This window comes from Gymnogyps californianus, chromosome 10 (assembly GCF_018139145.2).
Source record: "Gymnogyps californianus isolate 813 chromosome 10, ASM1813914v2, whole genome shotgun sequence".
Taxonomy (NCBI): Eukaryota; Metazoa; Chordata; class Aves; order Accipitriformes; family Cathartidae; genus Gymnogyps; species Gymnogyps californianus.
This window is the reverse complement of record NC_059480.1, coordinates 29,426,928-29,449,786: the sequence shown is the minus strand read 5'-3', so window position 1 is coordinate 29,449,786 and position 22,859 is coordinate 29,426,928. Positions and strand designations below refer to the sequence as shown.

At 41.1% G+C, this 22,859-nt stretch overlaps 1 protein-coding gene across 2 annotated transcripts in view; it reads left to right on the top strand.

Annotated features, from left to right (window-relative positions):
* The window catches only part of MED12L (mediator complex subunit 12L), a 153,978-nt gene that overhangs the window by 111,748 nt on the left and 19,371 nt on the right, over positions 1 to 22,859 (top strand). For both annotated transcript variants that reach the window (XM_050902187.1, XM_050902186.1), the window contains 16 exons: positions 2,410 to 2,637; positions 5,200 to 5,341; positions 6,199 to 6,319; positions 7,038 to 7,139; positions 8,643 to 8,756; positions 9,728 to 9,927; positions 10,482 to 10,670; positions 11,659 to 11,733; positions 11,855 to 12,045; positions 12,372 to 12,533; positions 15,200 to 15,311; positions 16,515 to 16,604; positions 18,937 to 19,046; positions 19,552 to 19,687; positions 20,195 to 20,356; positions 21,846 to 22,208. In XM_050902187.1, the coding sequence (XP_050758144.1) occupies positions 2,410 to 2,637; positions 5,200 to 5,341; positions 6,199 to 6,319; positions 7,038 to 7,139; positions 8,643 to 8,756; positions 9,728 to 9,927; positions 10,482 to 10,670; positions 11,659 to 11,733; positions 11,855 to 12,045; positions 12,372 to 12,533; positions 15,200 to 15,311; positions 16,515 to 16,604; positions 18,937 to 19,046; positions 19,552 to 19,687; positions 20,195 to 20,356; positions 21,846 to 22,208 (2,497 nt within the window). The remainder of the gene's footprint in view (positions 1 to 2,409; positions 2,638 to 5,199; positions 5,342 to 6,198; positions 6,320 to 7,037; positions 7,140 to 8,642; positions 8,757 to 9,727; positions 9,928 to 10,481; positions 10,671 to 11,658; positions 11,734 to 11,854; positions 12,046 to 12,371; positions 12,534 to 15,199; positions 15,312 to 16,514; positions 16,605 to 18,936; positions 19,047 to 19,551; positions 19,688 to 20,194; positions 20,357 to 21,845; positions 22,209 to 22,859) is intronic.

The window sequence follows — 22,859 nt, the reverse complement described above, 5'->3', positions numbered from 1 at the left end:
AAAATCTTAGCTGACACAGCTGTAATGTTCTATTAAATATTTCCTTTGATGTGGGGAGAGGAACAAACATGTTTGAGTTTGTGAAGTTTTATGCTCGAATGTTCATTCCTTGATTTTTAAATTAAAAAATATTTTAGGTACCCATATGCTGGGTAAAGGGGGAGTGGAAACCTTTCATATGCAAATACGCATCTTGTGAGGGTTACAAACCACTTCAGTTACTGTTTCCCCTCCTAGTTTATATACCTGGTTTTGGTTTGCGTATTTCAGATTTGTGGTTTTCATTTCATAGGGAGCAGGAAAAGAGTTCTCAGTAATAATATTTTAATAGGTTTACAAAGACATGGGAACAAGAGCATTTAGTGGGAGAAACACTAGGAAAAAAGAATATGAAATATAGAACAACTACAGAAGTGTCTTAGCTGTATGTTCATTTTTCTACATAAAACACAAAGTTCAGTAACACGATAAAAAATAACATTTTTATTAATTTTAACCTACAACAGCAAATCAAAACATCATCCAGTAATACAGAGATATTTAAGGTATTAAATTATATATTAAGCATGTGATATACAGCACTTGATTTCAAGCCCCTTTTTTCAGACAAGTGGAGTTAGAAATTCTCTGGAAACTGGTAATAAAATTTATGTATACTTTTTTTAAACAGTGTGTATAAGGTAATACTACATTAATTTTCTTTTTGGTTTCCTTGCTACAATTGAAACAAAACCAAAACCAGTTGTCTGTACGTGGCAACTTTTTTAGCTTCTTTTTAGCACGCTGTAAGTCCAGCTATTTCTCTCTCTAAGTCAATTTGAAGCAACAATAAAGTACAGTTCATAAATGTTCAAATTTAGAGACTTACCTTCCGTATATTGCAGTGCTTCGAAAATGGCTTCTCGTGTCATCTGCAGTATTTCTCATGACTGGGTTTTACTAAGCGAGCCGCATGTTTTGGTTTAGTATGCTTGGTATATTTAGTTGTATTCACTAAACTTCCTTTTTTTAAATCATTCCTTCACTTTTTTTTTAAATCTTATCTTCTGACCACTCCCCCAGCATTACTTCTTGTGCAAGTACAGTTTCAGAGGCTGCTTTGCTCACATACTCATTATTGTATCGTTTGGGTTTTGGACCTTTCTTTCTGTGACCCACGGGGTAAGTGTAGGTAAATGCTGTGATGACAGAGTGTCGGGGACGTATGTGTGCCCAGGATGCTGGTGCATGAGAGCCCATTTAAATAGTGCCTGATGTTTGAGGTATGGGGTATTTGTTTTCCACTGGTTGGTTTTCTTCTTTGCTGTTATGCCGGCTGTTAGAGCAAAGGGTTAACGTCAGGCATTAACATTCTTGTAGATTAATTATCCTGCTAATGGCCCCTTCCTCCTGCATCGGAGCATCCGGATGAGGAGCAGCGGTGTGCAGGGGCTGCGCAGTGACGGGCTGTCCCCAGGGCTGCCCTCCAAGCCCCGCGTCCGGGCACTGCTGTGCACATCGCGCTCCTTCCTCGGGTCACAGATGCCTTCCAGGCGACACAGTGCTTCCTCTGTCTTTTCATCCTGGGGCCAGTGGCGTTCTAAAAAATTCCAAAGGTTTCATGTATTTTAGGTTGATTTCAATTAATAAATTTTTTTCAGTAATGAGGAAGTTTTCCCAGTTGGGATAATTAGTGAAGTTTGTCCATGTGGATGATATTTCCAGCTGTGGTATAGAACCCAGTGCTTGAGACAAATGCTCCTTAGAACATTTCGTGTGTGAAATTTGCATTCTTCACTAACACTCCCCCCCCCCCCCCCCCCCCCCCCCCCCCCGAAGAAAGCCAATTAACATACAGGTATTCCTAGCCTGGAACATTTCATGACCTTTTATCATAATTATTGATGTCAAAATATGACCTTTAAGTATCTCTTCTCTGTTTACTGATTTCATCTTTCAAAAAGTTGTCTGTTGTGTCACATTATTACCAAATATAGAGTTTTTAACTTAGATAAATGTTCTCATTTTTCCTTAATTCTTCTTACCACCACTGCAGTTCACTGTGTCATAACACACAAAGAGGGGGAGCAGCGTTACGAAGCACTGTTACAGTTCGCTGTAGAGGCATCTGATGCTCCAGGAAATTATTGCTAGTGAGGAATGAATGTGTGGTCTTATCCAGCTGCTCACAATTTCAGTCATAGAAATGTCATAGAAGCAGTTTGGAAACTTGAGACTTTATCTGCAGGAAAACTTGAGTGAAATTGATATATCAGCCTTATTTTCTGGTAGATGCTCCTTATCAAAAATGAGTTTGAAAATGTGTACAGAATGGTAACCAAACTAGGATTTTCTAATCCCACATGGTGTGTTCAACAGCATTCCTGCAAAGTACGTTTTTTGGCAACACTCTCTTTTTTTGGTCCTCAGTAGTGCCTGTTCTAAGGTGAAGCAAACGATATACAGCAATGTTCAGCCTTCAAATTCCAATTTACTGTGGGACCCAGAGTTCATGCTAGATTTTATCGAGAATCCTTCTGCTCACAGCATTAACTACTCAATGCTGGGCAAGATCCTGAGCGATAACGCAGCCAACCGCTACAGCTTTGTCTGCAATGCGCTAATGAATGTGTGCATGGGGCACCAAGATGCAGGAAGGTAAGGCAAACTGTGGTGGAATTGGAACTGGATGGATTTTTACATGGTATAGATGAGGTTTCCTGTCACCTTTTTGGTTTGTGTCTTTTTTGGAATTGTTTTCATTCATTACTCTCTCTGGTTGCTGAAAATTTATTGAGTAAGTTTCCTCTGAGTTATCTCATTAAATTAATCGCCATAATTTAACAGAAGGGAGTAACAGGTAGAAAGTACTCACTGCAAGACAGTCAGTAAGCTTTTTGTATCAGCAGTTGTGCCATTTCAGACAGAACAGCTCAGCACAATCTTTGCTCATTAGAAGCCGCTAAACGAGGGAACGTTCTGCATTAGGTCATTTCCTTCTTCTGATGCAATCAATGTTTAATTTATTAAATGTGTAATTTTATTTATTATGGATTTAATCTTCACAGGTAATATGTATATTTTCCAAAAATATATATTTTTAAAGTATTAAGAGTTTTATTGGATAGAAGCTACTAGAGTTAAAACAGCTGTCAGTTATATTTTAAGAGTAGCTTGGACCTCCTGGTGCACGGTTCAAGTTGATCTCACATGATTAGAGTTTAGGACGAGATCTGCACTTCGGCAGGTTGTCCAGCACTGTCTTACTGTGGTTATCTTCTGACACCAGCATGTGCTGGCTCCTGCCACTGTCAGGTAGAGCTTTGGTCTGATCCAGCGTGACACTTCCTGGGTCTTAAGTCTGTTAGATCTTTTTAGATGATCTCAAGGTACTGACAAGTATAGTGAAAGCTTGCAGAAAAACAACATCAGTGTCAGGGTTTTACACTGACAGTATGTTTTCTCTCATAATTCAGATGTTCTTCTCTCAGTTGCTTCCTCCTTCCAGTGTGTAAACACACAAACTCAGCCTTCTTGTGGAAATGTAGCACTGCAGTGTTGAAACTGTTTTACCCTGGTTTTCCATTCTGCCAAGTCTGTGATGCAGGGTGAAATGGACACCGATTTTGGATCTGGCCTGCACCCCTGCGCCCAGCACCTCTGTTGCTCTTACACAATCAAAACCACCAGAACTTGGTGCTCTGTTCTGATTCTGTTCCAATTTTTGTTAAGAAATTCTTGGTCTTGATAGTTAGGCCTAAGTGCAGCAGTAGCTGACAGTATTTTTTTAAGGTTGCTGACAGATCACAAAACTCAAGGAAATTGTGGATTTTTTTTTTTTTTCTTTTCTTTTCTGATTGTCTCCTGCCTAAAGTGTGTGCAGTTCTGTATCCTTCTCCCTGTCCCCACTATGAAGCCATCTCTGGAATGTCCAGAGCGGGTCCAGAGGAGGCCACAAAACTGGTCAGAGGGCTGGAGCACCTCTCCTGTGAAGAAAGGCTGAGAGAGTTGGGGTTGTTCAGCCTAGAGAAGAGAAGGCTCCGGGGAGACCTTATAGCAGCCTTTCCATATATAAAGGGGGCTCATAAGAAAGGCACAGAGAGACTTTTTACCAGGGCCTGTAGTGACAGGACAAGGAGCAACAGTCTAAAACGGAAAGAGGGTAAATTTAGACTGGACATAAGGAAGACATTTTTTTACGATGAGGGTGGTGAGGCACTGGCACAGGTTGCCCAGAGAGGTTGTGGATGCCCCATCCTGGAAGTGTTCAAGGCTGGGCTGGATGGGGCTTTGAGCAACCTGGTCTGGTAGAAGGTGTCCCTGCCCGTGGAAGGGGGGTTGGAACTGGATGATCTTTAAGGTCCCTTCCAACCCAAACCATTCTGTGATTGTATGAAACGTGGGGCATCCTTGGCAGAGCAGAGCAGCTGAGAGGAAGCAGTTTTGTAAGAGGAACAAAGGGGAACATCTAAATGTGGCCAAACAAGTTTCACTGTGGAACAGAGAAAAAATAACTTGCACTGGGATGAGTCAACTCTGCTCTGTTTTTTAAAATGTTACATAACTCTGAATCACACACCGAATCACATGTTACACCGTATGCGATCAATGAAGTAAAATTCATTAATGCCAATTGATTCTGTGACTCTCCTCCCCCCTAAACAGTAGTGCTGGCCTGGCACAGGGAGGGAGGGCTCCTGCGGTGAGGTGTCACTGGTGACCTGGGGGCTGCGGAGTCGTGCGCCACACGCTCCACTTCCCCGTGACATTTTTGCATGACAGAGGACGGAGCTGCTGTTTGTGCGCTGAGGAAAGGCCAGAATGTGGCCCTGTAGAGAGGGGCAGGTCATCTGTGACGGTGGGCTGCAGGCAGCGGGGGTTTGGGTGCTCCATCCCTCTTCCTGGGCAGCTCAGCACAGGTAGGGAAGCTGGCAGGAGCACAGGGTTTACACAAAATAAAGGCCCTATGCTACTGCAGGCTGGATGGATGCAAGTTACGGGGTGCAAGTCAGACTGGCGTTTTTTTTCCGAACGCTCCAGTTGTGCACAACTGAATACCACTAGGTTATATGTACAGTAGCATAATCCCATTTGGACATAAACCCCCACCTTAAGTAAGGAAACACCAGTTCTTCTGCCAAGCACTGATCTGCTTTGACCTAAATATTTATTGTTTACAAAGTATCTTCCTTCTGTATTCATTTTTCTCTTCTTTCCTAGGATTAATGACATAGCAAACCTTTGCGCAGAGCTGACGGCATGCTGCACGGTGCTTAGCTCAGAGTGGTTAGGGGTCGTAAAAGCTCTTTGCTGCTCTTCAAATCATGTCTGGGGTTTCAATGATCTGCTCTGCAGCGTGGATGTAAGTTCAATATCTTCTGAAGTACCTGTTAAACCTGTTTACCTAGGGTGCACTTAGAGGTATAGTAAGGTTTCAATTCAATACAAAATGCTGAGCACAAATTTAGTCCTGTATCCATTCAGGTTTCCAAGGCTCTTAATGAGATTCCTGATTGATTTTTATTCTTTCCTACATCTTCAGGGTTAATGTAGAATTTGGGCAGTGCTTAGTTTTCTCTTTGTAAAATTTTTTTTTTATTACAGAATGATACAGAATATCAGAGGTACTCTTTGAAAGGAGCAGCCATGTCTGTATACTTCTTCTAAAATGCTGATGGATGTGCAAATAACTATTTTAAAGACCCTGTTTTGGTGTTGGCTCTTAGATTGTAGAAGGGGTGGTACATTTTGCTGTTCCTTACTCACCTGGTGTATGTTACTGTAGTCCTGTTAAAGTCAGCAGGATTATGGTGACTAATGTTATCCAATGTCTGATTCAATATATTTATCTATAGTTTGATTACATATGCCTTTAGGAACAGATTTAAGCTGTGTCCCCTTTGGGGACATATTCTTGTCCTGAAGCTAAGAAATGAATATTGATGTTATCAGTTTTTATAGAATGATAAAATTTTCTCAAGTTTTTATGACACTTATGTTTTTTATTTCAGAATTTGCGGTATTTGAAATAGGTGTTTGTTAAAATGAAGTTAAGAGCTATCAGTATTTGCCATAAAATGTTTGGGAAATGCATTAAAATGTAGGGACAAATGCTTATGTGTAAACATTTTACTGGTTATTCTTATAGTTAATTCCCTAATCATCATGGCAGTGGTGTGTGCACTGTTATGTGAAGCCTTGCAATGTTTTTCCTTCAAGGTGAGTGACCTGTCATTCCACGATTCCCTGGCCACTTTCATTGCCATATTGATCGCCCGGCAGTGCTTTTCTCTGGAAGATGTAGTTCAGCACGTTGCACTACCTTCTCTTCTTGCAGCTGGTAAGAAAATACCAAGAGAAAAACTTAAAATGAAAAACTTAAGGCTTGTTAAGAAGTCTCCATTGATTGAATGAGTAGTGTGTTCTGAACTGCGCTCGTGTGGAATGCCACCTATTGTGCGTTGCAGCATGTGTCCCTGCAGTTCCCAAAAGGAGTGACGCCAAGTTAGATCAGGGAACCCACACTCGACAAGTGGCATCAGAGTTGCTGACAGCGCACTGTCCCCTTATGTTACGCAGCCTCACCTTCTGCTCACAACTCTTTTTCTGCTCTACACGATATGCTCAAATGTCTGCCAGATCTACTCAGGTTGTGCATTTCCTTCTGGCATCAGTCTGCCTGACGTTGGCTGCTTCTCTCTGACCTCGTTGTCTGTGCCTCCAGCCCTGGAGTACCGTAGCTGTGGTCCTCTTTGGCTACTTCTCACGTTTCTTTTCACTTTCTGCTTGGATTTGTGTTTTTTATTTCTGCTTTGACTGTCAAAAGCCATTTTAACCATGTATTCTTTTCTGCCATTAATTAGGTCTCTTGCTTACCAAAAATCATACTATTCTTTCCTGTTTTTTAATGACTCAGGGCCATAAATGCTGATTCCTGTTGATGAAGTTATTGTATTCCCATTTAAAAAGGGGCTGTGAGGTAGAGCATTTCCAGGCCTGCCGCTGGGACTTGTGAGGTCCTGGGCAGATGCCTTATGTCCACGTCCCATCTTCCGTAGCCTGTGGAGATCCGGACGCCGAGCCTGGAGCGAGGATGACCTGTCGGCTACTCCTGCACCTCTTCAGGACACCCCAGGTCTGCCTCTTTCCCCAGGGAACAGGTAAGTTGCCTGCTGCGTGGTCCTTTCATTTCAGAAAGTGAACCCAGATGGTTTTTGATGGCTTCAGATTTATGTGTGAAAATATCCACAGTGCAAGTAGAAATGATAGCCTGTTTAAAATTACAGATGTTTCACTAGTGAAAAGTTGATACGTACTATTCTTACTTGTTTGGGAAATGTTTTATATGCATGTTAAAACTATTAATACTGGTTTTGTGCCAGTGCTGCTGTTGGCAGTGGTAGTACTTATCACAGTCCTCACCATCCTCCGTACTAAGTACTGTCAGGGCAGTGACAGCTCCTGTAGTGGGTCATCTCGCAGTGATATAGAAAGTAACAGGGATACACATCATGCAGTTTGGTAGCCTTGCATGTAAATTGAAATTAAATGTAATTTTAAATAGGATTTAATAAAGCATCTAGTCCAACAGAAGAAACATGAGGAAATTAGTTCTCCGGGTATATTAATGTAGTTCTCTTTCCTTTTAAATTTGAATATTCTGTGGTCTGACCTGTGTGTGTTTGCCACAGACCAAAAGAGGAAGGAAAAGGGCAAGGAACAAGCACCTAACAATTAAAAGGAAACAAACCTGGAACTAACCTGTGTTTTGACTTATAAGTATTTCAGCAAATTTGATGACAAGACTATTTCTATGGGAAAATGAAATGGAAAGGAAAAAAAAAATTTCAGCTCTTAAGTGGTGTCAAATTCTTCCATCTAAAAGTAATATTAATTTCTTTTTTGACCAGCAATGAATGAGCTTTTGTTGCACATTTGAGCAAAACAAGTGAGAGCCGTGAAGAATACTGTCTGAGTAACAGAAATATGTTACATGATCCCAGGCTTTCCTAGAAATGAAAGTGGATTTGAATGGATAGGAAAAATCATGTCTGAACTCTAGGAAGTAGTACAAATCAAACAAAATGTGACCACGTTACAGACTTTTCTTACATATGGCTCAGTTAACCACCTCAGAAAGGTGGTAGATTCATCCTTCCTTTCTCCCTCCCTCCCTGTCTTTCAGTCTGTTTGTCGTCTTCAAGTTAGGAAAAGCACTCACTGATGACTTTTGCAGTCTGCTTCTGAGCTGCAGAACTAGGCTTAATTGTGCAACAGGCATTTATATTAATTAATTTTGCCTCATTTGTTACGAAGACTAGGTGAGGGAAGTAATTTCCTAAATCTGTGAAGTCAAAACCAAAATACACTTCAGTGCCTCACCGTGGTTAAAATCACTGTTTACATGGACACAGTGAAATGACAGGCTCCTTTTTCTGTTTAAATGATCATAGCTTATTTTGATATTAACATATCATAAGCATGTATCCCAGTTGATTTTAATGACCTACCTGTTGGTCTTCAGTTTCAATTTCAGAAAATTCAGTTCTTCATTCAGTTATTGTACTCCTGTAGCTATTCTAGATGAGAAGGGTTTTGTACAAAGGAAATTTTAGTTGGTAAATAACAACCATTTTCTGCAAGATTTACTCTTCTTCCCATAGGCAAATTATTTCCTGGAATTCGTTCTTCTTGCGACCGTCACCTCTTGGCTGCTGCTCACAACAGTATAGAAGTGGGAGCTGTGTTTGCAGTCTTAAAAGCAATTTTGATGCTTGGTAAGATTATGCAGAGTGATGTGTAATGTTTTTGTTCTAGTGTTCAGGTAGAAAACAGATCGTACTAGTTCACTTCCCTGGGAATGCTCCTGGGAAAGGAAAATGCTGATGACAAGAGAAAAATGTGGATGCTGTCCGTGCTTCTGCAGCATGTGAGTAACGTTTCCCCCACAGGTCAAGACACAGCATTTTTCTCTGGTGAGTCAGCCCCAGCTGAGGAGGCTTTAAGCAGATGTGACTCACGTTTTGACCCCTACCCCCACCACCAAGTCCCAGTACATTTCAAACTCGGGCGAGTCCCTCTCAAATATAGAGAGGAAATATGTTCTCAGATCATTTTTCCCACCTTTTTCTGCGTTTTACCACAAATTACATGTACCTGTCGTGGTGGAAGTTATAAAAGAATCACTGCTAAGCAACTCTCCACGAAAGACGAGTGTGTTATTTTTCCAAACAAATAGCTTATCACCCTTTTCCATTCCAAGGAAGATCGGTCTCTCTTGTCAAGAAGTTCACAGTAGGGTGGGCTAAGGGGCCGCTGGTCAAAACTTGTCTCTTGATCTATGGAGTGTTAATAAATCAAAGTAAGAGAGAAGACTTGGAAAAGGGACATCTGAGACTAGCAAGTAACCCAGCTCTTCCTTATCTGCCAAAGCAATTCCGTACACTCACAGACCTTTTTCTGTCGAGCACGTAGTGGCTTGATTTGTGTTTGATTTGTATAAACCTCTTCCTACTTCTGAAACATCCATTAAAAAGATGCTATGCAAAATGAGGGAAGTGGACAATACTTTGAACATGGTGATTTTCAGAGTCAGTTAGTGCTGCCCTTTTGAACGCGACTGCCTCACTCCTGCTTTGCTCCTCAGCTGGCCTGTGCCTCCGAAGATGTCCCTCGGTGGGTAAGCGGTCTGGGGGCACGGGGGCTTGGGTAGAAGTTCACCCTGTGCTTCTGTGCTTCTGCTGTACAGGCGACGCCGAAATTGGCAGCAACAATGTCAACTCCTTGAAGAGTGAAGACTTCCATATGAGAGGCTTATTAGACGAACTCAATGAGGATGAAATCTGGGGTTCCTCTCACGCTTTGAAATCATGCGGAAAAGCTGTTTCCATAGAAACTGCTAGTTTAAGCGAGTATGCTAGATATGTGCTAAGAACAATTTGCCAGCAGGTAATCTCTAAAACTACTCTTCTGTCTTCATTTGGAGAAACAAAGTTATTTTATTTGAAAACTGTAACATATATTTTGGTTCAAAATGGATGTTGAAGTACTTCAATATTTGAATTCTGTTTGGCTTTCCTGATTTGGACAATTTATACATGGAGTAGTATGTTATTGGGGGGAAAAAACTGCTTTGGTTAGTTATTAGCATCTCCCTGCGCCCTATCGGAATTGAGGTATTTTTCCTACCTGAATCTCGAGCACTTTGAGAAGACAGTAGGGCCACTCCATAAGCTGTCTGCTCAAAGTGCTTTTGCAGTGGCATTTGTTTTGTTGTAAAGTTGCTTTCAAAGTATAGAAGAACTGAATTTTGGAAAACCTCTTAACAGTCTTATACTTTCAGGCAGTACTGAATGACAGAAGACCTTTCTAATCTCACATGTTGCATGAACCATAGTTCACTTCAAGTTTTGCATGTAGAAAAATTACTTTTCTGTTTAGCTTACCAAAAGTTAATATTGCCTTGAAACTATCTTGTGAATCTGTTATCTGATTACTTACAGGAATGGGTTGGAGAGCACTGTTTAAAAGAACCTGAGAGGCTGTGCACAGACAAAGATCTTATTCTGGATCCCGTTCTTTCAAACAAACAAGCACAGACACTCCTTCAACTTATCTGTTATCCTCATGGTATTAAAGAATGCACCGAGGGTGACAACCCTCAGAGGCAGCACATCAAACGCATACTTCAGGTAATGCAGTGGGGAAAAGGTGGAAAAACTACCTGGGATGCACTGACTCTTAACCTGTCATTCAGCAGCACCACCAAGTGACATTCATTTGCAGTTCCTGGTGCAATCAAGCATTAGATTCTTCTTTAAAGGTTATATGGGCTCAGGTTTTCCCTGGTCTCTGTGGTAAACATTTTATAGTGTAGCTTCTGGTGTCTCGTTACTTCTGATTCCACAGTTACGGAGGAAACAAGCGTGCAGCACGCTCATCGTTGCTGTTCATCATTGTCAGTCATTGGGAAGCAACTGAAAAGGGAGCTGCTTTTAGGGCTGCTTAGGTGGAGATGCCTACCGCCTCAGTAGGGCTCTGTGACAGTACTGTGGTGAAAGGCACTCCTACTCCATGGAAAAGGCTCAGATGTCTTCGCGGACAGTCCTAAACTGATCATTTCTTCAAACTTAGCTGCATTAGGGACACTTCATTTCTTAAACTACAAAATGGATTTTCTTTGAATAGACCTGTGAAGAATCAAGTCAGCAATATCTGGACCAGGACAAATAGTGATCACTGTCCTGCAAAATAATCACGTCAGCTGCTGCCTTTATTTTAATCGTGTCTAGATGGCCTTGTGCTAAATACAAACATGTCCACTTGGATGGCAATGCCGTGGATTAATGTAATTACTAACGAAAGAGCAAATTACGCTTTCTGTATTCATATTTAACTGAAGTCAGATTTTGCAGAGAGCGAGATTTTTATTCAGAAAAGTTGTGTGGTTAAAAGTGTTGAGTAACGATACTAGCTGCAAAGACATGGAAGTTAACGTACATTCTTTAATAGGTCTGATATTTTGACATGTTATTAGACTATTAAAAAGAGTAGTGATTGTAATGAGCTGCTTATAAGATGAGGCTTTTGCATGTGACGTATTCAATTATGAGATTTATTTTTTCTCTTCAGACCTGTAAAGTGTTGACACTTGTATTTGTAATGTTAATTCTAACCTAGAACTTAGATCAGTGGACTCTCCGGCAGTCTTGGTTGGAGCTGCAATTAATGATCAAACAGTGCATGAAGGAGCCTGTGAGTATTTGTTTTCAAACTTTCTTATCTAAATATTAATGCAAAAAAGTATGTTAAATTTTAACGTAGTCCACGAGCAAACATACCATGAATGTGCTAGTTTACTTATGTTTTACTGTAGGGTTCTGGGTCTGTGGCTGAAATGAACAGCTTGTTGGATAATATTGCAAAGGCGACAATAGAGGTGTTTCAGCAATCCGCTGATCTAAACAATAACTCTTCTAACTCTGGTATAGGCCTCTTCAATCCAAACTCTGTTGGAAATGCTGACACAAGTAATACAAGACAGAATGGTAAAAAGACATTCCTAAGGTATTTTTTGTAGCACCTTTTTAATTATTTTAGCCAACATGATGCTTAATTATGTGTAGATTGCCTAGACTTTTTTGCACTTGAAACAGGAATGTGCAGAAATGAGTTACCTGAAGGTTACTTCTATTTACTTTTGTTTAACAATAAATATAGTTGCTATTCTTGAATTTTCTGGAAACCAGAAATTGTGACTGCTCAGTCCACACTAGTTACTCCAGATGCATTGTGTCAACTGTTTTATTAAAGCAGTTCAGTCTTATAACAGCTAATACTGGTTGCAAAACTACATGGATATTTTGGCTGAAATAAGTTTGTTCTACTTCTAGTTCCTCTGAGCGGCGAGGAGTGTGGCTGGTGGCTCCCTTGATTGCAAAACTGCCTACCTCAGTTCAAGGTAGGGTCTTGAAAGCTGCGGGAGAGGAGCTGGAGAAAGGTCAGCATTTGGGGTCATCTTCTAAGAAGGAAAGAGATAGACAGAAACAAAAAAGGTACGACCTTGGGAAATCCCTGTACGCAGAGCTGAAAGGTGTTTTTGAAGGAGGAGTTTACTGAGGGCTGGATTTTGGCTTCACAAAACCTCATTGGTTCACTTCTGTGGAGCAAAAAGTTATCAACCCCAAACAGGGTTCAGGTGTCATTTAGTTTGAAGAAATATCATTGGTTTCAGAGGAAGAAATGTGAAAGCTTTGTAACACGTCTTCCAGTGGCTATTCTGCAGCTTGGTGAGAGATTTAAAAGAATAGTTAGAGTGCTTGTTGTCTCTTCCCTTCTCTGGCAGTGGGCCACTTTTCTTGCCATTAAGATCCCATAATTGTCATAAGATGTCACTTAATTCCTGTTCGGAATTAAGCTTAAGCTCAGCTTTAACTTTCCAAGCGCATGAGAATTTTCATGACTTAATGGTTATTGATTTTCCTTTAGTAAAATATTCTTCCACAGTGCCTATAATATTTTTTGTACTTTCTTAGAGTTATGATAGAAATTACATTGAGTACTATACCCAACAAGGTCTCTTAGCTTCAAATACCAACCATCTTTCTTTTTGTGAAGCTCTTCCGAAGTACAGTTGTTCAAGAAAACAAATCACTTCTTAAAGGCTTGTGGTATTTGATTGTTGTATGTGGTCCCACTGTAAGTTTCTTGTTCTTCTGTGTTACTGGTGTGCGTTGTCTTTTTGATCACCTTCGATGTTGTTCATGCAGTATACTTTCCCTGAGCGTGGGACTGATAATTGGGCTTTGCCGCTTTATAGTACTCTTGTAAACCTGTGTCGCATGTATTGATTTTGACTTATGGTTGTCATTAAATTCTGTGGAGCCTTTTAAATCTACTGCTATTTTCCAGCCTCTTCCACCTAGCTTATTTTCTCTTTAAGGTTAGAAGATTTAATTTTTTTTTTTTCCGTCATAATTGCAGTATGCTCATAACTCTGTGTTGTGCTGGACCCTCCTAGTTCATCTGGGCTGTTTCTTTGATAAGCTTCTTATGTGATGTATCGACCTACAGAAGTTCTGTTTGCCATGGTCAGTTTTTGAGTTAAGTACGCTTTGTATTAGCTTTATGAAGCCATCTCTTCCTTGTCCTTCTAATCCATTTGTAACACCTGCTTGATCTGTTGTTAGGTAAAAAAGACATCTTGCTTTCTGGATCTCTTTGTTAGGTGTTTCTGAGCATTTCAGCACTTTTCCATTATTCACTGGCTCTCTTGCTACTTGCATCAGTAGAAGGGAATACGGAACCTCTCTCTGTCTTCTGTTTCTTTTCCTATGGGAGAGCTCTAGTGTAGAAAATCTAAACCAAGCCTCTTTCAAAGCCAAAATAAAATGCCTGTAGAAACTGTCAAGCCCTTCCTCCACGGTGGTTCCTATGCACAGAAGTAAAAGCATTTACAAAGTTGTTCTAGTTGTAACAATAAATTACTTCCTTGTGTGCTTTTTGAAGCTTTTCAATCTCTTCTTGATCAAAACCGAACTTTACTACTCTGTGAGTGACAAAACCAATGATACTATGGGAAAGCATGAAATCTTATATAACACATATAAGATCTCTTTTTCTTTTTCCAAACTCTGCTTTGTGTAGCAGGGATAGCAATTGCAATAATAACTGTCTTGCAAACTGTAAATTTTTCTTATGGAAATCTATGAGAAAATGAAGAGGTGTTCCTACCATGTTGTTCCTAAAATCTGAAAAATCACTGTTTAACATGACTTTTGAAAATGCAGACTTTCTATTTTGCTCCTTTTATGGGACCTTGGGATTTTGCCATTCCTTCAAACTCATTGTCACCTAAATTGTTGAAGTCAAGTTAAATGCCAAATGAAAATAAATGTTGAAATGAATACTTGTAATAAATACACATGTGTATGTGTGGCTATGTATTTATATTGTGTTTGTGGATGCATGTAATTTTCAAGGAGCTTGTATACCTAAAACTGCAAAAATCATTGCATGAGCTGTTACTCAAATCACTTTGCTGACATTTTTAACTTCTCTTCTACTTCACATGTACTTCTAAATTCGTCTTCATGTATTTCTTTCAGTTTGTCTTAATTTTGTGTTTATAATGGATACACATTCATCTAAAAAAAAAAAAATTTAAAAAATCTGAAAGCCCTTGCATTGGTATGGCATGTCTCCTCCAACCAGCTAAAGCTGCATCTCAGTTTACTTACACTAAGCCCGTGTTAGAATTCTGGTGCAATTTAGGCAGCTGTCATTCTAATCAGTGCTCGTAGGGGAAACTTACTTGGGATTCACTTCAGACCACTAACATGGATTAGAAACTTTAGCTGCCTAATCTCCACTAAAATTATATCCCTGGTTAATCAAAGTAGTCTTAAAATAACATGATCCGTTTCTGAGTCAGGCCTTCAAGTGTCCATGCAATTCTTGGTCATTCAGTGCCCTGAGCTAGGTGGGTTCTCAGTAATGACATGCGCAATACGTGCATTTACACTGGCTGGTGCTCTGCCTTCTTACCTGCATGTTCTTTTAATTCGTCTGGCAAGGCTTTAATTTACTAAAACAGAAACAGACATAGATGCAGGCAATGCCACTTCCAGGGGAAAAAAGTAGACAAAACAAGGAAGGGAGTGAGGATGGGAAGTATCAAAATAACTTTACTAATTGACTTCTGTGTTTGCCTCTCTTAAAGCATGTCTCTCTTGAGTCAGCAACCTTTCCTTTCATTGGTACTTACTTGCCTTAAGGGACAGGATGAGCAACGGGAAGGGCTTTTAACATCACTGCAGAATCAAGTTAATCAGGTAAAACAAGCACATAACCATGAGCACCCTTTGTTAGATGTTTTACGTGTCATCAGTTTTATGTGTATACAGTGGTGTAAAACCAGGAAAATTACAGTGCAATGGTATGCCAAAAGGAACAGTCCAAGGAAGGAAGAATGGGGACATGTTTGTTCCTTTTTGAGAGTAAATACATCTTCTTTTTCTAAAATTGTTACAGAGGAATATAATGAACTTGAGTCTGATTTCAGTTCTTTCCAGGAAAACCAATAAAAGATGTTTGTCCTGAGAGGAACAGTCTTCTCGGTCTCTAGCTTGATCATAAAAAGTTTTTATAAGTTTGAAACTTTCCTTCTTTAGGAAGACCCTTCATCTTCTCCAGCTGGTACAGATTAAGAGTTTTTCATATTTTAAAAAACAATATTGCTAGTCCCAAACTGGCCCGTTGCCTCTTCCTTTGGATCACTTGTGCTTACTCACAACCTCTGCTGATTCTGCTCTAGACTTCCTGCTCCCGTCTGGTTCATGCTCTAGCCTACAATAGCTCCTTAAGACTGTCTTTAAAATGAATATATACAGTGCCCAGTGTAGTGGATGCATGTTTCCTTTTTTCTGTCTTTAGTTTCTATGAATTACTGTGACAGTGAAAATTGATACCTGTGGGGCCGTTGTTTTCTCATATTGCCTCGCAGCTCAGGCCCAGGCTATGATGTAGGTCCACATCCTAGTTAAATTCATTCCTTTGATGTTTTTTATCCCTGGTGTTACTGCCACTTGGGCTTTCCTTTTGCTGTATGGGTTCTCCCCTGAAATGCAGCTGGTCCAGGTTCCCTAAGGTTCTGGTCATTTCTCATCTAGAGATCCCACCAGATCCTGTTGGGAAGCTGCATCCAGTGCAAGAGATCTATTTACTTACCTGTGGTGAACAGTTAAATAGGGTGTTTGAAACAATATTCTTAATAAATGCATAACGAAGCTGCTTATTTTCTTTTTGCTACAACAGGAAGATATAGTCACACAATTGATAGCAGATTATCAGCTCTTTACAAATTAATTTTTTCCCCTGCTAGTTTAATATGCTCTAAGCCTTAAACAGGCACAAGGATAGAAAGGTTAATAATCTTTTATGATTCCTTATAGATAAGGGCCACAAATACTTAAACTTCAAAGGGAGAACATTCCTTTACAGGAAGAAAACAACCTTAATCAAATGCTTTTTCTTAGATCCTTAGTAACTGGAGGGAAGAACGGTACCAGGACGATGTTAAAGCTAGGCAAATGATGCATGAAGCCCTACAACTTCGTCTTAACTTGGTAAGAAAAATTTGTGTGGTTATCCTGATGTTATAAAAAGATGTAGCAGCTACTCTGGAGTAGGTGTAAAGAGCAAGGAGCACCACGTCAGGGCACCACGGGGGCCGGGGCTGCCTGAGAGCTGGCAGCTGCGGGGGTCCCTCAGCCCCCAGCCCCGGGCATCAGGCACCCCCGCTGGGATGGGGGCGGGCTGAGGCCACGCCAGGACGTCAGCCCACAGTGGGGGGCTCAGGATCAGGCCCGGCGAGGGGAGCCAGGGTCAGACGCAGCCCTGGTACGGCCAGGCAGGGCCACGGGGACAGGCTGAGGCTCCTGACTTGGGGCTCCTGGGCCGGGGACGGGATGGGGGGCAGCCCCAGGTGGGACTGGCCAGGGACAGCAAGGGCTGTTAGTGCCCCCTCTGCCCTGACAGAAGGGGGTCTCTGCTCCATTGGTGTTCGTCTCTGCTCTTCCCATCTCTCTTCTTTCAGCTGATGCCTCCTGGCTGTAACGTTTAGACAGTGTTCATATAAAATCAGTGGGAAGGACAGCCTATACCTTATTCATGCCTTCTTTTTGTGCTGCTTTCTTCCTTTCAGTGTCCCTGGAACCTCAGAAATGTATCATCTTTTTGTGGACATTCCAGGCCATTGTCCACGGCTGGTTTGTCCCAATGTAACAAGCAAGGATTTTATGGAATTAGGCAGTCAATATAGTTGAAACTTTCAGAGCTCTCGGGGAACGTAACATTTGGCTATTTAACTTACGTGTGCAATTTCAGTTGCTGCTACGTGGATACACGTATTAATCAACTTAAAAAGTTTCCATCAAGTTCTCCAATGTCCCACATCTCTTGAAACCTCTGCACCAGACGTCAGGGCCACCGTGGCTCGTTTAGCACAGTGCAGTAGGTGTGCGGAGATTACGTGTAAGGCCAAATGAGGGAGCACCAAGGTAGGAGTAACACTGCAGCGTTGTTCTTTTCCCGTCTCTTTGCAAGCTGCTTAGATGCGGCTGTGCAACTAGAGGGGTAGCCACAGCCTTACGCTGCCACTGGTTCAGGTCAAGGGGACTTGAGCCAGCTGTGACCAGCTTTGGGATGGCTGTGGCTGCACTTGAAGTAAAGCAGCTATCACCTGCCGCTGAGTACCATGGAGACATGCACTTCGTCATGGGTTGGGAGAACTCTTGATATGGGCAATATTTGGTTTATTATTAAAGCAGCAAGATTTTGTAAACCATAAGCCACTTATGTAGTTCAAGGAATAATCTTCTTAGATACAAACTCAGCAAGGTGTAGGAGCTAAAAGCACGTACTGAGAATTGAGACAGTCTCTGTCTTTATTGAGCAAGACACAACCCTGAAATAAGCTTTAAGTATGGGGAAGAAAGCACATACAGTGAAGGGATATAGAGTGATTTATAAACATGACAAAATAAAAAGATTGATTTTTGGAAAGTTGTGAAGTGGGAAACATCAACAAAGATGATTTGATGCAGATACTGAGTGCAGGGATAATGTGCAAAACAGCGAAGCTGACAGTAGAGTAGGAAGACTCTGGGCTGCAGTGCACCGGTAAGGAAAGGGCAGTGTCGTTTTGCCGTAAGCTCTCTGAGGCATCCTGTTGTGTGACAGGGAGGTGTTTGCTCTTTTGCAGGGCTGTCACTGTCTGAAGGCTTGAGCTGTGCTTTCATTAGCTAAAAGTGTTGTACCTTTGAAATTTGAGGGTTGGACTCTATTCTGACCGTTTGGTAATCAGGCTTGCAACCTGAGCAGGTATCTTGTGTTACTGCAGTTTGGTCCTTTGAAGGATGAGTTTTGGCAAAATGGCTCCTTCTCAAAGGCAAGGCATATTTTACAGTATCATACTATACTGGTAGAAATAGTGAAAAGTTTTTCCTAGTGTAAAATATATCTTTTCGCAGTTTTCATTTTCAATCAATGCTGTATTCTTCAGATTTTTTTTCTCTTTGCATTGGACATTATTGTCTAATTTTTGGGTGTGGGAGGAAAGTGATAACTATAAAGTTTTAATTTGAACCTTTTCAGTTCTGAGAATTTTTTCACTGACTTCAATTTCTTGCATCAAACATGAAAGTGAAGATATGAAACTGAAGGAGCAGTGTAGTAATATTTTGCTTTTCTATAGTTCATTCTTAGGAGGAGCTTTTTGCTGGGAGCATGGGGTGGGGAGGAAAAGTTATTTAAAGTCAGCACTTGAAGATGGCATTCCGCACACAAGAACTCGTGGGACTGGATAGCAGTTTTATTCATAAATAATCCATATGATAAGGGAAGCGTGCCTCTGTGAGATATATGCAGAGCCTTGCTATCTGCTGTATTATTTTGCAGGTAGGTGGCATGTTTGATACTGTGCAGAGGAGTACCCAGTGGACCACAGACTGGGCACTTCTGCTCCTCCAGATAATCACTTCAGGAACTGTTGATATGCAGACCAACAAGTATGTCTGCGCTATTTAAACAAGCTAATTCATGTCCTTAGTGCTTTTGAGTTTAGATTGCATGTATGTTATTGTTACAGTTTTCTTACTATTATCCTATTACTGCTTGAGTGCAATTTACATGCTCAGTGCTGGTCTTGGTTGGGGAGCATCTCTGTTTTGGAAAGCACTGGAGCCGCTATTTACACTCTTCCTTAACAAGCATGTACCTGAGCGCTTTCCTAAGTCGGAGCCTGTAATTCCTAATGACTATCTGTTAGCAGTTTGTGCTGTCTGTAGCTCTGAGCTGGGGTTTATAATAAGATTTGTCTGTACGTCTTGATAGTCCACCTGCATGTGTACACTGGGGCTTACGCATGCAAGCTGAGATGTGTGTGTACGTAGAAAGCCCTGAAAAACCCAGCTTGTCTGAAGAGCTGCGTTTGTGGCTTTTGCCGTGAATATCTGTCCCCAGATCTCTTGGCAATTGGGAGTTCCTCAGGGTAATATTTGTCTTTGCTCTCAGCGAGTTGTTCACAACCGTGCTCGATATGCTGGGCGTCCTCATCAACGGGACACTTGCCTCGGACTTGTCAAACGCTTCCCAAGGAGGGCCTGAGGAAAACAAAAGGGCTTACATGAATTTAGTGAAAAAATTAAAAGTAAGTGTTATGTCTTGTCATTTTCAGCATTTCTTTTGAATTGCATTCTGTGCTCATCTTTTAATCCTGTCATTTCTAGTGTCTGGGAAAGCCTCTTGGAAAAAGAGGAGAGACTGAAACAGCACTACTGATAACAAGGAGAGAAAGAAGAAAATAAAAATACAGGAATGTGGGGCTGGGAAGACAGACTTCTAGTATTTTCTTCATATTAAATTAAAATTAGGGACCCTGCAAGACAGTTACTTTTATTCATGTTTGAGACACTAAATTTGTATTACATATTTTCTACGTTCTGTTTAAACAGGAGATGAAAAGATAACTTACATTCTTAAAAAAAAGAAAACAAAAAACCTTGCAAAGCCACTTGTTTAAATTTAGTAAAAGTACAAGGAAATGATTCATCCAGAAACTGGACATCTTCTAATAGTGAAAGCAGTGTAATGTTTCTCTTCTCCCCCCGTCCCCCCCCCCCCTTCTGTTTGATTGATTGATGTATTTATTCTCTAGAAAGAGCTGGGAGACAAGCGGTCAGAAAGCATTGACAAGGTTCGCCAGCTGCTGCCTTTGCCAAAGCAGACGTGTGATATTATTACTTGTGAGCCAATGGGATCCTTGATCGATACCAAGGGGAACAAAATTGCAGGATTTGACTCCATTGATAAGAAACAGGCAAGAGTAAATGTTTGTTTTCATCTCAGTTTTTCCATGATTTTTGAAGCGTAGGAAATTCACGCAAACAGGTACAGCTTGTACAGTACATGCGTTTATACGCAGTATCATAAAAGCGTGCTTCTGCTGTAATACAGCTTTCTAATGCACTCTTAGTCATTACTAAAGCTTCAGCCACAGCAATGCAGCCTCTTTTAAACGGGTAGGCTCTCTATGAGCAATGATGCAAGAAGTGAGGAATGCTGGGCTTGTTGAATAATACCTTTAAAAGCAGCTGCAAATGACAGACCGTTTTTTGGTATCAAATGTATTTCTCTTCCAAATATTCTTGCACAGTTCTTGTTTGCGTGATCCATGTGAAAATTCTCAGGCAGAGTGTGAAACCGGGAGTGGGTTTAAAGGGGCATGCAGGGAGTTGTTAAACCCCAGCCGAAGGGGTTCGAGCAGCCTGGTGTGACTTGGACCATGCCCCAGCATCACCACCCCTGCAGCAGCACCGACAGTCACTCCATCCTCCTCTCCCTGACGATTCACTGATACTTGGCAGATAGTCTCAGAGCTGTAGCCGTATATGCATCTTTAATGGAAACAGCTTTATGCCATTCGTACAAATTCAGGAGTTTGGGTAACCTTTCACTTTCTGATTTGTGTAAAATTCAGTCACCATATTTGCTGCATGCCCTTCCTTGTTAAATCCGCAGAGTACATGGTCAATTTGTAACTGCTAATGTGATGAGTGTTGACATAAGCGTGCTCAATTTCGCAATACAGGGTCTTGACTGCTATCAGCCAACTCCACGAAAGTTGCCAAAAAGGCAGTTACATTTGACTTGGAGTTGAACAGCAGAAGCTCTTACAAAAGTATTTGCTTTTCAAGCAGAACGCTACATTTGAGAGCTCATTTGAGCTGGGAACCTTTTGACCTGTTACTTGCTGGGAGGAAGATGGAGGGTGATCCTGCTTACAAAAGACAGAGGAAAAAAAAAGGGCGGGGGTGGGAAGTGTATTAGTTGGTTTGGATTTTTTGGGAATATGAAGGGATGCATAATTTTTTTAAAGTGAATTTATTTAAAAGAGAAGGGTAGAGCTTAGGATAGAGCTTTTTATTCTGCAGACTGGGTAGACATTTTTTTGCAATATAGTGCTTAGGCTTTCTCCCCTTATTTGAATATGTAAACTTTTAGCAAGGGTATTCTCAGATTAGCAATTTTTGATAGATATTTGACTTTTCCTCCAAAATATGATAGATGGAAATTGAGTTTTTTAGCATAGCTATAAGCAAATGGTACTATAAAAATATAATTGCTTTTATCTAGTGGCAGCCTTGGACAGAGGTTAAAATCCCACCAGTATGCGTTTGGTACATTTTGTGGAGGGGAAAAAATCCTTACTGGATTTTTCTGACTCAAATAATGATGTACATAAGCAAGTCGTCTGCTCTAGCATTCAACTTTCTTAAAATACTAACTTCACTTTTATACTGAAACAGGGTCTTCAGGTTTCAACAAAACAAAAGGTGTCCCCTTGGGATTTATTTGAAGGTCACAAAAATCCTGCTCCTCTCTCCTGGGCATGGTTTGGTACAGTTCGTGTCGACAGGAAAGTGATAAAATATGAGGAGCAGCAGCATCTCCTCCTGTACCACACGCACACCAAACCCAAGCCACGGAGTTACTACCTCGAGCCCTTGCCCCTTCCTCCAGAGGAGGAGGAGGAAGAGCCCACCACACCTGTGTCTCAGGAACCAGAAAGAAAGTCAGGAGAGCTCTCAGATCAGGGAAAACATGCCACGGATGACGAGAAGAAGACAAAGGGCAGGAAGCGAAAGTCAAAGTCAAGCTCAAGGGCTGATGTAAGTAGTTGGTGCCCCATACAGAACTTGAAATATCTCGCCGAAGCATCTGATATCGCCTGGTGCTGTCTTAGCTACCTTCAGAAATTGTTCTGTACCTGGAGGAGTGGGTCCTAATACAGGGAGTGAGTGGAGATGGTCAGAAGGAGGGTGGATTTCTGTCAAATAGAGCTCAGTGTAGAGGAATGTACTGGGTGTAGGACCTTACGTGCTATGTAAAGTACACTAGACTGGATCTTACTAAATATTATTCAGGTTCCATATATGCTTTCTCTTGTTTGGTGTAAAGTACAGCTGTTACTGTTTGTATCAATTTCTAAAATTCCTCCTGGTCAAATTATGTTGAGAGCAAACATGTTGGTTTAAACCCAGGTCCCATTCAAATGGAAACCAATTTGAAAGAGGCTCTTTCACATAGATAAACTGTTTTACTGTGCAGTTTGTTCTGGTTTCTGAGATGCTTTCCATTTTGGTTTTTATTGGGTTTTGAGATGTGGGTTCCTAAGCTGAAGAATCACTTAGAGCAACGGTTTGAATAACATGCCTGGCACCACCCGAATAATAATGTACATTTGCAGTAGCAGCATTCTGTGCGATTACAGCCTGTCTGCACTGCTGCCAGTGTAGTCATACATGTTGTAGATGTGATAA